Source organism: Ranitomeya variabilis, chromosome 7 (genome assembly GCF_051348905.1).
Source record: "Ranitomeya variabilis isolate aRanVar5 chromosome 7, aRanVar5.hap1, whole genome shotgun sequence".
In the NCBI taxonomy this organism is placed as follows: Eukaryota; Metazoa; Chordata; class Amphibia; order Anura; family Dendrobatidae; genus Ranitomeya; species Ranitomeya variabilis.
Window position 1 is genome coordinate 17,027,047 of NC_135238.1, and position 16,082 is coordinate 17,043,128.

Genomic DNA, 16,082 nt, shown 5'->3' on the forward strand with positions numbered 1-16,082 from the left:
CAGTGGCCGGGTAGCATGCCTACGTTGATTCTAGATGCCCAGCACCAGCCGGAGGACTAAATAATGCTAGCAGAGGAAAATATTAGTCCTAGCTCACCTCTAGAGAAATACCCCAAAAGGAGACAGAGGCCCCCCACATGTATTGGCGGTGAATTAAGATGAAATAACAAACGTAGGATGAAAATAGGTTTAGCAAATTTGAGGTCCACTTACTACATAGCAGAAGACAGGAAGGACACTTTCATGGTCAGCTGAAAACCCTAATCAAAAACACCATCCAGAAATTACTTTAAAACTCTGTCATTAACTCATAACACCAGAGTGGCAATTCCTGTTCACAAGAGCTTTCCAGACACAGTAACGAAACTACAGCTGTGAACTGGAACAAAAATGCAAAAACAAACATGGACAAGAGTCCAACTTATCTAGTAGTTGTCTAGGAGCAGGAACAAGCACAGAGAGGCTTCTGATAACATTGTTGACCGGCAAGCAACTAACAGAGCAGCAAGGTTATATAGCGACTCCCACATCTTGATGGGAACAGGTGAACAGAGAAGATGAAGACACCAGTTCAATTCCACCAGTAGCCACCGGGGGAGCCCAGAATCCAAATTCACAACAGAGGAGGTAACGACAAGCGTAGGAAGATGACAGTCCAACGAGTCCATACGAGGTACATGGCCAGTTGACACGAGAATCACAACCTGGCTTCTCTAAACGTCTCCATGGAACCAGGCGACCGGCGGGTCCCAATCCTGGCTTTCTCCAAACATGTCAGTGGTTCAGTGATGGTCAAATGTGGCAGCTCTGTATTTCTTCAGTTGGAGTGATGATTCCATGACTTCTGTAATGTAGAGTCTCTGAACACAGGGAGATCCTCCTTTTTATAGGTCACAACTTCTCATTCAGTCATTCCACCACAGATTGGGGGGAAGGTGGTAGGTGCCATCCCTCGCTGCAGGTGTGCAAACAACATGCATAGCTTGTCCTTCATATTGCAGAGCACCAATGGGTCATCAACATATTAACAAACATTCAAACATTGTGCCTTTGTTTCCTATAAATAGTAGATCACTACTAGGACAGATACAATAGTTAATCAGCAGCCAGTCCACAAATGGCTGCCAGTGAACTATAATTTGGTGACAATAATGGTGAACAGTCATTCTCACATGAACTCGAGCTCAGGTCTCTGGGCCTACTGAAATAGTATGTCTGGATAGTTCAGATTAAATGCGATGTCGCCACATACCTCCCCCATCTTAATTAGCCAGACATGATAGGCTTCCAATCACCCTTCTGCACTTATAGGGGGCAATCCTTTAGCATGTCTTTAAGCAGAGACACGAATGTAAGAGGTTTCACCTTCAAGAGAACAAAACTTTTTTTCATCCAGTTTCCTCAAAGCATATTCCATGTCCTCCTTGTGAACAAACTCAACAATCCCCGTTCCATCCTTGTGCTCATCAGCATAGTAGACATCTCCAGCTTCTCTCATATAATCGTTTAGATCCTGCCAACTTCTCGAGGGGGGAAGTTCTGAGAGGAGAAAGTGACCAGTTCCTCCAGTTTAGTCCTCCGTAACCTCCACCTGGTCTCCTGCTTGACTTGGGAAACTCCACACGTAAACAATAAGAGTCGAACTCGTATCCATTGCTTCCACTCATGGCGTTTTCCGCATACCGTGTATACTGGAAGGTGATGAAGGTGAATGGTGTGGCACCCCCTCTCCCATGATTCTGCAGCTCGATGGTAGAGATCATCCCATACTGATGGAACAACTCCTCCAGCTCCTTCTCTCGTACATTGGCCGGTAAATTGTCCACAAAAATACGGTCAAAGCAGGTCAAAGCATTGTTACCCTTTCTCTTCACTGTATAACCCTACTGTCTTCTTATGATGCAGAGGCCCTGTTGGGCATCCTCAGACCTCGGGACCAGGCTGTAGATGCCATCCCTGGGCCTTTTATCGCTAAACAGATGGCCCATTCTTAGGATAGGCCACACCATATCCAAAAGTCAAGGCTTCTTCAGTCAGCTAATCAATTGGGGTACAGAGAGTTGGACCCCCATGATCTGATATTCATGGCATATGCTAAGAATAGACCATCCCTTTAAGCCAGTCTGACTTCACTTTCCTCCCTACTATACATTTACTCTATAGTGACCACTACAGGAGCAATGTGGTATTGCATGTCAGATAGTTAAACGTTTCATCATGTGTAATCACAGGTCAGTTTTCATCAAAATGGGGGAAAATCCCAAAAACTTTACTAACTTTTTGAATTCTGGGCGGCAGCTCTGATCAGGGTAGTCAGACAGTAATATAATGATAGTAAATAATGATATATGGAGGCGGCTCAGTCACCGGCAATGATCTTAATGTGAATTTTTTCTTGTTTTCTTTACTGTATTTGCAGATGTTGTGCATATTAGAAAATTTCGTCCATATCCTCGTATTGTGCCGCGGGATTTTATACGGGGAATTAAAGAAGGTGAGAATGTAAAACATTGTTTATTATTAACATGTTCATGATCAGGCATTTTTTTCTTCATACATGCGGTTCCTTTTATGTCCTTTTAATATTCAAATTTTTTTGCCGATACTGGGTGGAAAGATAAAGAGAAAATGGAAATAAATATCTTTTTTTTTCCACTATTTTCCAAATGGAACAATGTCCCACTAAAATACACTTTACATTGCTCTGCTCTTTCCATACTAATATTTTTTTATATACTGTTTATATTGTTTTCATCAGTTGGAAACTCAAGTTCCACTTTTCTCTTTCCTATCTTTTCATTTCCTTTCTTTTCTTTTTTTTTACTTCTCTTTCCTTTCTTTTCATTCCTTTCTCTTCTCTTTTCTTTCATTTTTTTTCTTCTCTTATTTCCTTCTTTTCTCTTGGTTTTCTTTTTTTCTCTTTTGATATATTCTCCTTCCTTTCTCTTTTGTTTTTTTCTTCTTTTCATTTATTCTCTTTTCTTTACCTTTCTGTTCTCTTATTTTTTCTTTACATGTCCTCCCCTCTCCTTTCCTTTCCTTTCTTTTCTCTCCTTTCTTGTCTTTTCTTTTTTTTTTAATCTTCTATTATTTTCTTCTTCTTTTCCTTTCTTTCCCATTATTTGCTTTCCTTTCTTTTCTATTCTTTATTATTCTTATAAACAATGGTTTATTGCTCTGAAAAAAAAAATCTTCAAAAACCCAAAATTTTGCGAGTAGCCTTGGTTAAAAATCACCGACCATTTTAGGTCTTAAGCACTTCTATAGACTATATGTTTCCATGGTTATGGATTACAAACAAACATTGCGTAGTCTGATTCTGAATAAAATAAGATAAATTATTGCAACTTTTTTTCCTGTTTATCAGATTTACATAATACAATACCCACACAGGAGACAAGTCCAGACCCGCGAGCCCTGATTAATAACCATTTGATACAAGGTGAGAAGATAAAACACACAGGACCATTGTGCTCTATCCTTCCCAAGACTCCAAAATTGTGGAAAATCTCAGAATTAACTTTTTTTTTCCTTTCTATTTCTAAAGTTATAGAAGAACCTAATCAATATGATGGACCGCCCAACTTCAATATAAAAGGTGAGAAAAGAGCAGTAAGGAACACAACGCAAAAAAAAACAGAAGCAACTTTTTTTTTTATTTCTCCAGTGGCAATTTAAAAAAAAAAAAAAATACCACATTTACGGGATGATGGAGGGAGGCAGTACTACATATACATTATGAGCCCCCACATAGCCTCTATATATACAGTATGAGCCCACACTCAGATTCCTATATACCGAAAGAGCCCACACACAGCCCCTCTATGTACATTAACCCCCACATAGCCCCTCTACAGTATGTACTGTATGAGCCCTCACGTAGCCCCCCAACATAGCCCCTATATACAGTGAGAGCCCCCCACAGAGCCTCTCTATATATAGTGTAAGCCCCTTTAGCCTCTCAATATACAGTATGAGCCCCCACATAGCCTCTCTATATACAGTAAGAGCCCCCACATAGCCGCTCTATATACAGTAAGAGCCCCCACATAGCCTCTCTATATACAGTAAGAGCCCCCACATAGCCTCTCTATATACAGTAAGAGCCCCCACATAGCCTCTCTATATACAGTAAGAGCCCCCACATAGCCCATCTATATACAGTAAGAGCCCCCACATGGCCCATCTATATACTGTATGAGCCCCACATATCACCCAACATAGCCCGTATATACAGTATGAGCCCCCACAGAGCCTCTCTATATACAGTATAAGCCCCTATAACCTCTCTATATACAGTAAGAGCCCCCACATAGCCTCTCTATATACAGTAAGAGCCCCCACATAGCCCATCTATATACTGTGTGAGCCCCACATAGCCCCCAACATAGCCCGTATATACAGTATGAGCCCCCACAGAGCCTCTTTATACACAGTATAAACCTCCATAACCTCTCTATATACAGTAAAAGCCCCCACATAGCCCATCTATATACTGTATGGGCCCCACATAGCCTCTCTATATACAGTATGAGCCCCTATATAGCCCCCTATATATGCTAAAATCACATACACATATGAAAGGAAACCCACCACATACTTACCTCATTCTCGTTCCCCTGACGCTCTCCGACACACTGCCTCTACGCACAGCAGAGGCGATGAAGTGACGTCATCATGTCCGCTGGCCCAGTCCCACATGCTGATTGGTGGAAGCATGAGCCGGTGGCTCCTCCCCTATTAACCGCTGTCTGTTCCCCTGAGGATGTAACCAGCGGTGACAGTGGGTAGCGGCAGACAGGCGAGGTAATGGTGTGGCCTGTGGACCTCTGTGTTAACCCTTCGGCTGTCACGGTCCACGGGCCTTACTGGGACAGTCAGAGGGCCGGCTATGGCCTGTGGCCCGCAGTTTGCCCAGCTCTGATGTGAGGGATTTTCAATAGTTACTTCTTTTCCTTGTTTATCAGATGTACAAGATAAAATACCTATACAGGAGACAAGTCCGGACCCGCGAGCTGTGATTTATAGTTACTATCCGATACAAGGTGAGAAGATAAATCCCACAGGACCGTCCCAACACTCCACTATTGTGATTAAATGGGAAATCTCAGAATTAATTTTTACATTTTATTTTTACAAATTTGTAGAAGAACCTAATCGATATGATGGACCTCCCAACTTCCTATTCTTTTGGAGAAATATAAAAGGTAAGAAAAGAGCAGCAAAAGTCGCATTATGTGAGAAAACAAATGGTTATGGCTGATACCATCACATCTCACAGTCTAAAACATTATGCCCAGTGCTTGTTCCCTTCCCTAAATATTGAAGATATAAAATGTTGTTGAAACAGAAACAACTTTTTTTTAATACTCTTGTGGCAAAATTTTTTTTTTTAAATTAGGTAATTTGTGAATAGTCTAAAAAAAATCTCCTACTGTGTAGTGTCTACAGTACTGTCTGCAGACTGTTCTGTTCCCATGGTAACAGACTACGAGCAAACTCCGATCCTGTAGTCAGGTGTTGTTCTCTCCTCTATTGTCTGCAGAAGAGCGGCGGAGGGAGGAGAGTAACACAAAACCGCAGGATCAGACTACACGGAGTCATGAATATTCATGAGAGCTGCAGACACAAAACAGGAGCTTTTCAATCAAGGCTATTTGTAGAGTTGCTGTACTATCTGTGTCTACATCAGTTTCGTGATAATACAAGGAAAAGACAAGGAGGCTGCACTATCTGTACCTACATTTACAGTGAGCCAGAGAAGCAGTATTATCTATGCCAATGTTATTTGCAGGATGAGATAGGGCAGCAGTACTACCTGTGCCTATATCACTTACTGGATGCTGCATGAAAAAGACGATGACAGTGTTATTTATGCTAACATTCTGACAGTACTATCTGTGCCTTCATTATTTAAAATATCACATAGGGAAGCAGTGATATCTGTGTGTACATCAGTTACAGGATAATGTAAAGGAAGCAGTACCATCTGAACATACATACTTCACAAGAAAAAGCAGAGAGGCAGTACTATCTGTACATACATACTTCACAAGAAAAAACAAGGAGGCAGTACTATCTGTACATACATACTTCACAAGAAAAAAACACGGAGGCAGTACTATCTGTACAAACATACTTTACAAGAAAAAACAAGGAGGCAGTACTATCTGTACATACATACTTCACAAGAAAAAACAAGGAGGCAGTACTATCTGTACATACATACTTCACAAGAAAAAAACGGGAGGCAGTACTATCTGTACATACATACTTCACAAGAAAAAAACGGGAGGCAGTACTATCTGTACATACATACTTCACAAGAAAAAAACGGGAGGCAGTACTATCTGAACATACATACTTCACAAGAAAAAACAAGGAGGCAGTGCTATCTGTACATATTAAGTACAAAGAAAGAAAAAAAGCCAGCTCACCGATATATGCAAGAAGCACGGAACTTCGTCTTGACTCGACGTGATGCAAATCCAAGTAAAAGAGAAAAATGTTCCAGCTTCTTTGATAAAATGTAAAACTTTAATCCATCATATAAAATAGTAGAGGACACACTCCTGGGACAATGCCATATCACAAGTGAAGAATTCTAAATATCTGGCAATGATCTATATGTGTTTGTGATTCAAAGTACTGTTGGTCAGGTGAGCTCCTTTTTTTTTTTTTTGCTTTACCTTTCCATTGGTAGGTCAGTCCTTCGTATACTGGATGGACTGCTGAGCAGATCAGCTGTGACAAAGACCGTATGGTCGAAACGCGTAGCTTTCTTCACTTGTGATATGGCATTGTCCCAGGAGTGTGTCCTCTACTATTTTATATGATGGATTAAAGTTTTACATTTTATCAAAGAAGCTGGAACATTTTTCTCTTTTACTTCTATCTGTACATACACACTTCACAAGAAAAAACAAGGAGGCAGTGCTATCTGTACATACATACTTCACAAGAAAAAAACGGGAGGCAGTACTATCTGTACATACATACTTCACAAGAAAAAAACGGGAGGCAGTACTATCTGTACATACATACTTCACAAGAAAAAAACGGGAGGCAGTACTATCTGTACATACACACTTCACAAGAAAAAACCGGGAGGCAGTACTATCTGTACATACATACTTCACAAGAAAAAGCAGGGAGGCAGTACTATCTGTACAAACATACTTTACAAGAAAAAAAACAAGGAGGCAGTGCTATCTGTACATACACACTTCACAAGAAAAAAACGGGAGGCAGTACTATCTGTACATATGCAGCGCCCCCACTGCCGCAGGGCCGAGGGGTACCCGGTACCGGGCCTCTGAGTCTCTGCTCTGGGGTTGTCACGGTGGCTAGACCCGGTCCGTGACCCTGCTGAGGGGCGTACAATAATAGATGTGGATGGTGGTGGAGGTGCGGTGCAGTGTCGGTCGCAGTTAATAACGAGGACACCAGGTTGCAGTCTCTTTACCTCTTTACTGAAGGCTTCAGGATCCTCAGTCCGGAATACGGTTAACCGGGCTGCGCAAGTCCGGCTGGTCCGATGGCACCTCCAGAGTTCCCTTTGCAGGTGGAAATATGTGCCTACCTTCTAGCGCTTGTGTGTTGTGGTCCTCCCCTGCTGTGCTTACGGGATAGTCCCCACAACTGTTGTGTCCGTTTCTCGTGTTCCCTCACAACTCGATTCTGATGTTCTTCTTCGTCCCCCAGATGATATGGCTAGGACGCACCCATATGACGGGTAGGCTCGGAGCTCTTCCTGGACCCTAGTGTCGCCCTTCTCCTGTTGTTGCCCCCTATGTCTTCTTAGGTGAATTGAGTGAGACAACCCACCTATAACTGACTGTCCTGCCATAGGTTTGAAGTTAGGCCTGGAGCTCTATACTTCCTCGGCGTTCCGGCCACCGGTTGCGCGCCTCAGTAGGATGTTGCCTCGTCTTACAGCACAACTCCTACTGGTGTTTCTCCTTGTTGCGTTGATCTCGTTTCTCACTCAGCACAATAAACCTCGCTTCTTGTCCTTTCTTAGGGCACCACCGCGATCAGGTGCAGGCGCGGTCCCGTAACGTTCTCTCAGTTCGCTAGGCCTCTGTCAGGATCCCACCCCTGACAAGGACCCCCCTGAGTCTCTCCCCGCAACACCCTCTGCCACAGGATGTTGCCTGTTCGATTCCCAGTCAGCTTCTTTCTAACTTCCTATCTAACCCCCAGTTTTACCAGATTGTGAGGAAAGTGGCCTAATACATAGCACCCTTAGCTCCCCCTGGAGGCCAGACTGTGAAGTGTATTGGTGTATGTGATACCTGATCAGGTGAACTCCTTCAGTGCCATCAGACGTACCATAGCCCCCCTTAGCGGCGGAGCATCAGTACTGCAATGACCAGGACTCTGGGGCGCTGCACTCCCCCCCGGTTAAATCCAGTACTCCTGGACTGGGAAGAAAACAACAATACATGTCAGCAAAAAGACATACAATTTTAGAAATGCAGTAACAATAAGCAAATTTGAACAGAGCTTCCCTTTATGGGAGGTAAGGACACTTGAACGTTACAAACATGGTTAAATACTTTAAATAACATACTAGAAATAACTTTTCTTACCCAACCGGGTATTCTAAGTGCAAATTTCTGAACAATAATTTAACGTTGCCTTTAAGGACGTACACGCTGAATCCACTAAAGACCTTCTTATAAAACATTATAAGGCTAATCAACTTTTCTTCATTTTCCATCTTTACATCTGCAGGACTGCCTGTCTACTCGCCCAGGCCTACTGCCTCTCGTTCTATTACAGGACCGCCCCTTTCTGCCCAGGCCTACTGCCTTTCTGCTACTATACACAGTATAGAACTTATCATCCATCTCACAATTTAGGACCGCGGAGCCATCTCTGTATGGCTCCTAGGAGGACTATTATCTCATGCAGGACCGCCTGTCTATCTGCCCAGGCCTACTGCCTTTTTTCTCATGCGAACGTAATTCTTCTCTCATTTACTAAACCAATCAACCATCTCTTATTGTTCTCTGGAGGACTCACTGACTAACCCCGTCTGGGTTCACTTCCTGTCCTCATTTTCTAACACATTATTAAACATTCCTTACAATTAACTAGCTTGCTACATATAACTTTTACATATCAGCATTATTACTTCTTCTTTTAAAGCATCATTATACTTTAAGTACTATGGGTGAGCGTTCCCTTTAAGAGGGGACCAAGTCTCTATGAGGTAGTGCAACTTCTCAAGCTGCAAGTCCGTATGCAGTAAGGACTCTGGTGCTGTTTCCAGGAACAGTTTCTTCGCAAAGAGTCCTTTCTTTTATAAAACCAGTAGAGGGCACCTTTAATAAGGTGCGAACTATTTACAAAACAGTTTGTGAATCATTCACCGTCCATGATTCGGTAGTCTTTGCAACATGGGTGAACAAGGAGCAAAAAGGAAAATAAAAGCAAAAATAAAAAGCAATAGGGATCCTGGGTAAACAAAGGGATCCCTTTAAGAACAACCCCGGTCGGGTATTAGCAGCAAAAACAAGCAAGAAGACAAACAGTTAAATGAACTATATACATATCCATGGCATCGAGGTTTACTCTCGCTCTGGCGGCCGTAGCTCTGCATAGACCTCGCTCGGCAAGGTGATCGGCGAGATCGGGGCCTTTAAGAAGTGCTCCATACCCGGGGCCTGATCCCAGGGTGTAAGGCGCTGGAGTTTATAGGTCCCAGGGAGAGGGGGTACCGCGACGGGGCCTATCAGCAAGTCCTCTGCTGGCGAGGCAGGGTTGTTCTTCATACCTGCTTCAGATGCGGTCCCTCCAGTGCCGATCTGCTCCGTCTCCGCTGGGGTCTGGAACGCTAGTTGCAGGGCCTTGCGCTGCGGCGTTGTCATCTCAGTTTGCAGCACCTCGCTTTCCGGCAGGGCCTTGCTTTCTGGCTTCGGAGCGCTGGAACTTCTTTCTTGCTCCGGACCAGACGAGGCTGCCAACAGACGTCTGATGAGGCTCCCGATGAAGGTCTTCTTCCACCCGGCCTCAGTGCTCAGCTACGTCCGCCGGAGTTGGTCGCCGAGCTCATCCACTCCGGCCTGCAGGAAGTCAATATCAGCGGTGGAGGCCTGGTTGCGGTGCCCCTCCGGGTAGCTGGGGGAGTCCTCTGCTCCTACCCCACGCTCCGGCTCCGGGTGGCTGGCCATGGCGTCCTCCATGTCGCTGACTTCTTCTTCCTCGTCCTTTTCCCGCTCTCTCCTCCGTGGGCGGTTTCGTTTTCTTTGTCTCTGCCCACCATTGAGGATCAGGAGGCGGATCTCGGCTGTTGACAGACACGTCCTCAAGGGGCCAAATATTTAGACTGGGCGGCCATTGTCTTTCGCGCTCTTCAGCTTGTTCACGCCCACTTCCACGCCCTTCTTCTTCTCCTGCGCTCTCCTTAGCGCTGTAATGGCGGCGGTTTTGGCGGGAATCTTTGGCGGCAAGTGGCAGTACACTGGCAAGAAGTCACAGACCTTCTAGCGCTTGTGTGTTGTGGTCCTCCCCTGCTGTGCTTACGGGATAGTCCCCACAACTGTTGTGTCTGTTTCTCGTGTTCCCTCACAACTCGATTCTGATGTTCTTCTTCGTCCCCCAGATGATATGGCTAGGACGCACCCATATGACGGGTAGGCTCGGAGCTCTTCCTGGACCCTAGAGTCGCCCTTCTCCTGTTGTTGCCCCCTATGTCTTCTTAGGTGATTTGGGTGAGACAGCCCGCCTATAACTGACTGTCCTGCCGTAGGTTTGAAGTTAGGCCTGGAGCTCTATACTTCCTCGGCGTTCCGGCCACCGGTTACGCGCCTCAGTAGGATGTTGCCTCGTCTTACAGCACGACTCCTACTGGTGTTTCTCCTTGTTGCGTTGATCTCGTTTCTCACTCAGCACAATAAACCTCGCTTCTTGTCCTTTCTTAGGGCACCGCCGCGATCAGGTGCAGGCGCGGTCCCGTAACGTTCTCTCAGTTCGCTAGGCCTCTGTCAGGATCCCACCCCTGACAAGGACCCCCCTGAGTCTCTCCCCGCAACACCCTCTGCCACAGGATGTTGCCTGTTTGATTCCCAGTCAGCTTCTGATCTAACTTCCTATCCAACCCCCAGTTTTACCAGACTGTGAGGAGTGGCCTAATACATAGCACCCTTAGCTCCCCCTGGAGGCCAGACTGTGAAGTGTATTGGTGTCTGTGATACCTGATCAAGTGAACTCCTTCAGTGCCATCAGACGTACCATAGCCCCCCTTAGTGGCGGAGCATCAGTACTGCAACGACCAGGACTCTGGGGCGCTGCACATACACACTTCACAAGAAAAAAACGGGAGGCAGTACTATCTGTACATACATACTTCACAAGAAAAAAACAGGAGGCAGTACTATCTGTACATACATACTTCATAAGAAAAAACAAGGAGGCAGTACTATCTGTTCATAATACTTCACAAGAAAAAACAAGGAGGCAGTACTATCTGTACATACATACTTCACAAGAAAAAAACAAGGAGGCAGTACTATCTGTGCCTACATCCTTTACTTGCAAAATGTAGACAGTAGCATCTGTGCCTACACTTAGGATGATGCCAGAAAGGCAGTAATATCAATGCATATATAATTCACAGAAAGAGACAGGGAGGTGGTACTATCTGTACCTTTCACTTTTACAGAATTAGACATTATTATTTGCATATTTGTTTCACTTTTTTTTTATTTTAAAGTTAAAATAAAAACAGGTTGCAAAAGTATACAGTCCCTTTGAAAACAGATAATAATTAGTTTTTCACTCATTGTAAGTTTTTTTTTCTCCTACTTGCGCATGATAAATGTGTCTATTATTTTTGAAAAATTGCTCACTGAAAGTGAGAAGATGAAGCCTAAATCACCGTCAGTCGGCGCCTTAACTGCGATTGTATGAAATACTGTATCTCCTGACGCAACTAATTATTTTTACTTACATTTCAGATAAATTCTCCAAAATAAGAGATTATATCAGAATGCTGAAGAAAGGTGAGAAAATACATTTTTGCGCAAACGTTCGAAACAGCGGCATTAAGAGCAAGGCTTTTTTTATTATTTTAATTTGATTTCACTTTTTCTCTTAAAGGGATAATATAATAAATATAACTTTCCTTAATTTAAACACGGATCTCCCAACTTTTATTCATTAACTCCCCCTGATAACATTAAAGGGTTATTTTTGTACTAGCCTGCAGTACCCTCTTTGGCCACCTTGTGTCCGCAGATACATCATGTAATGGATGCATGCGCTGCTATAACATAGGGTGCAGACAGGACTGTAAGCTTCTGGGCCAAATATATAGTCCATGTAAAAATTTGCACTTGAACCATATTATTGATCAGTAGCTCAATAGTTATAGAGTATCAAACTTTATCAGCACAAACGTTATACAAACAACTGTCAAAATAAATCATTAAACATCCAGGTAGGGCAACGAAGTCATAATATAAGGACCTAGCACAAAATCTATTAAAAAATATAAAAAAAATAACAATCAGATAAGTAGATACCCAATATATCGCACGCAACGTGGTTAGAAAGTCGTCATTATAAATACATAAACCCCAATAATGGCAATAATCAACCACTCTAGTAATAACTGCATCAACACCGGTCTAAAAGCCACGTCAGTGAACCCATTACCCCAGACGCGCGTTTCGCTTATCGCTTCCTCAGGAGGACTGGCACTATTTACTATTAAATGTAGTTGTAATCTGTAATGGATCTTAGGGTCCAGTGTTGGATACTTATACTTGCACAACAAAGTGTTTGCAACTTTGGAATAATAGTGTAAGAGTCCTTTAATAATTGGAAATCCGAAGAGATCATTTTTGCAACCATTGGATAACGTATTTCTATTCCATTTCTTGCAGCTTTTATGACTATTTTTCGTGGTTGTACCGACCGTGCCGGTGAGTTCTCCCTTCATTTTACAGTTTTAACCTCCTTTACGGAGACACAATCATCTGCATAAAAGCATAGAAGACCGAGATACAATTTTAAATGGAATGGAATTGAGGAAAATCATTTTGTACATGTGCCATTAAAGAAAGATAATCAATGTAATCCTATTGGAGTGGGGGCTAAAACGCTACAAAAACTGCGGCAGCAGAGTATCTTCTATGCAAACAAGTTTGCTTGTTTATCCCATCTGGCAGTGGCTATCCATTTCTATGCAAAATAACTATTTTTGTGCTATAATCATAATGAACTCTTCTCTGTAGTTGTTCACACTACTAACACTGTTGCAACAGCATGTATCTTATCTACAAAAACATTTGCTTGTTCATCCCGTCTATGCGGAATATCTCTTTTTCTGTTGTAATCATAATGAATAGTGATGAGCGAGTATACTCATTGCTCGGGTTTTTGTTGACGCAGCTGCATGATTTATGCCTGCTAGTCAGGCTGAATACATGTGGGGATTCCCTAGCAACCAGGCAACCCTCACATGTACTCAGGCTGGCTAGCAGCCATAAATCATGCAGCTGCGTCAACAAAAACTAAATTTCCAAGCACTAACAAATACTTGGAGATCACCCGTGCTCGCTCATCACTAGTAATGAACTCTTCTCTCTAGTTGTTCACACTACTAACACTGCTGCAACAGAGTGTATATTATTTACAAACAAGTTTGCCTGTTCATGGCTATCTATTTCTATGCGGAATAACTCTTTTTCTGCTGTAAGCATAATGAACTCTTCTCTGTATTTGTTCACACTACTAACACTGTTGTCTAATATATAATTGCCTAGAATACTACTTCCTGCAATTTGTGCCAACTTCCGTGGCTTTGTCCGGAGCTAATGTCCTGAGATAATGTCCGGAGCTAATGTCCGGAGCTAATGTCCGGAGATAAGTGACGTCACCAGTGTCCTACACCCAGGCAGAGCACAGGGGCCCCAGGCAGAGCACAGGGGCCCCAGGCAGCATATGGGGCCCCAGGCAGAGCACAGGGGCCCCAGGCAGCATATGGGGCCCCAGGCAGCATATGGGGCCCCAGGCAGAGCACAGGGGCCCCAGGCAGAACATGGGGCCCCAGGCAGAGCACAGGGGCCCCAGGCAGAGCACAGGGGCCCCAGGCAGCATATGGGGCCCCAGGCAGAGCACAGGGGCCCCAGGCAGCATATGGGGCCCCAGGCAGAGCACAGTGGCCCCAGGCAGCATATGGGGCCCCAGGCAGAGCACAGTGGCCCCAGGCAGAGCACAGGGGCCCCAGGCAGCATATGGGGCCCCAGGCAGAGCACAGTGGTCCCAGGCAGAGCACAGGGGCCCCAAGCAGCTTATGGGGCCCCAGGCAGAGCACAGTGGCCCCAGGCAGAACATGGGGCCCCAGGCAGAGCACAGTGGCCCCAGGCAGAGCACAGGGGCCCCAGGCAGAACATGGGGCCCCAGGCAGAGCACAGGGGCCCCAGGCAGAGCACAGGGGCCCCAGGCAGAGCACAGGGGCCCCAGGCAGCATATGGGGCCCCAGGCAGAGCACAGGGGCCCCAGGCAGCATATGGGGCCCCAGGCAGAGCACAGGGGCCCCAGGCAGCATATGGGGCCCCAGGCAGAGCACAGTGGCCCCAGGCAGAGCACACACCAAATCGGAGGCCGAGGGGCCCCGCCAACCAAATCGGAGGCCGAGGGGCCCCGCCAACCAAATCGGAGGCCGAGGAGCCCCGCCCACCAAATCGAAGGCCGAGCAACCCCGCCCACCAAAGCGGAGGCCGAGGGGCCCGGCCCCGCCTACCAAAGCGGAGGCCGAGGGGCCCCGCCCACCACATCGGAGGCCGAGGGGCCCCGCCCACCAAATCGGAGGCCGAGGGTCCCCACCCACCAAATCGGAGGCCGAGGGGCCCCGCCCACCAAATCGGAGGCCAAGGGGCCCCGCCCACCAAATCGGAGGCCGAGGGTCCCCGCCCACCAAATCGGAGGATAAGGGGCCCCGCCCACCAAATCGGAGGCCGAGGGGCCCCACCAACCAAATCGGAGGCCGAGGAGCCCCGCCCACCAAATCGAAGGCCGAGCGGCCCCGCCCACCAAAGCGGAGGCCGAGGGACCCCGCCCACCAAATCGGAGGCCGTGGGGCCCCGCCAACCAAAGTGGAGGCCGAGGGTCCCCGCCCACCAAATCGGAGGCAGAGGGACCCCGCCCACCAAATCGGAGGCCGAGGGGCCCCGCCCACCAAAGCGGAGGCCGAGGGTCCCCGCCCACCAAATCGGAGGTCGAGGGTCCCCGCCCACCAAATCGGAGGCCGAGGGTCCCCGCCCACCAAATCGGAGGCCGAGGGGCTTCGCCAACCAAATCGGAGGCCGAGGAGCCCCGCCCACCAAATCGAAGGCAGAGCGGCCCCGCCCACCAAAGCGGAGGCCGAAGGGCCCCGCCCACCACATCAGAGGCCTAGGGGCCCCGCCCACCAAATCGGAGGCCGAGGGTCCCCGCCCACCAAATCGGAGGCCGAGGGTCCCCGCCCACCAAATCGGAGGCCGAGGGTCCCCGCCCACCAAATCGGAGGCCGAGGGTCCCCGCCCACCAAATTGGAGGCCGAGGGTCCCCGCCCACCAAATCGGAGGCCGAGGGTCCCCGCCCACCAAATCGGAGGCCGAGGGGCCCCACCAACCAAATCGGAGGCCGAGGGGCCCCGCCCACCAAATTGGAGGCCGAGGGTCCCCGCCACCAAATTGGAGGCCGAGGGTCCACACCAACCAAATCGGAGGCCGAGGGGCCCCGCCCACCAAATCGAAGGCCGAGGGGCCCCGCCCACCAAAGCGGAGGCCGAGGGTCCCCGCACACCAAATCGGAGGCAGAGGGACCCCGCCCACCAAATCGGAGGCCGAGGGGCCCCGCCCACCAAAGCGGAGGCTGAGGGTCCCCGACCACCAAATCGGATGCCGAGGGTCCCTGCCCACCAAATCGGAGGCCGAGGGTCCCCGCCCACCAAATCGGAGGCCGAGGGTCCCCGCCCACCAAATCGGAGGCCGAGAGTCCCCGCCCACCAAATCGGAGGCCGAGGGGCCCCGCCAACCAAATCGGAGGCCGAGGAGCCCCGCCAACCAAATCGGAGGCCGAGGAGC

General features: G+C 47.1%; 1 protein-coding gene and 1 pseudogene across 1 annotated transcript in view; one reads left to right on the plus strand and one right to left on the minus strand.

Annotated features, from left to right (window-relative positions):
- Window positions 1-677: 677 nt before the first annotated feature.
- On the minus strand, window positions 678-1,954 carry LOC143786168 (serine/arginine-rich splicing factor 9 pseudogene; annotated as a pseudogene).
- A 387-nt stretch (window positions 1,955-2,341) lies between these two features.
- The window catches only part of LOC143786169 (uncharacterized), a 48,800-nt gene continuing 35,059 nt past the window's right edge, over window positions 2,342-16,082 (plus strand). The window contains exons 1-6 of the mRNA XM_077275458.1: window positions 2,342-2,369; window positions 2,420-2,494; window positions 3,368-3,442; window positions 3,548-3,598; window positions 4,968-5,045; window positions 5,148-5,207. Coding sequence (XP_077131573.1) covers window positions 2,342-2,369; window positions 2,420-2,494; window positions 3,368-3,442; window positions 3,548-3,598; window positions 4,968-5,045; window positions 5,148-5,207 — 367 coding nt within the window. The remainder of the gene's footprint in view (window positions 2,370-2,419; window positions 2,495-3,367; window positions 3,443-3,547; window positions 3,599-4,967; window positions 5,046-5,147; window positions 5,208-16,082) is intronic.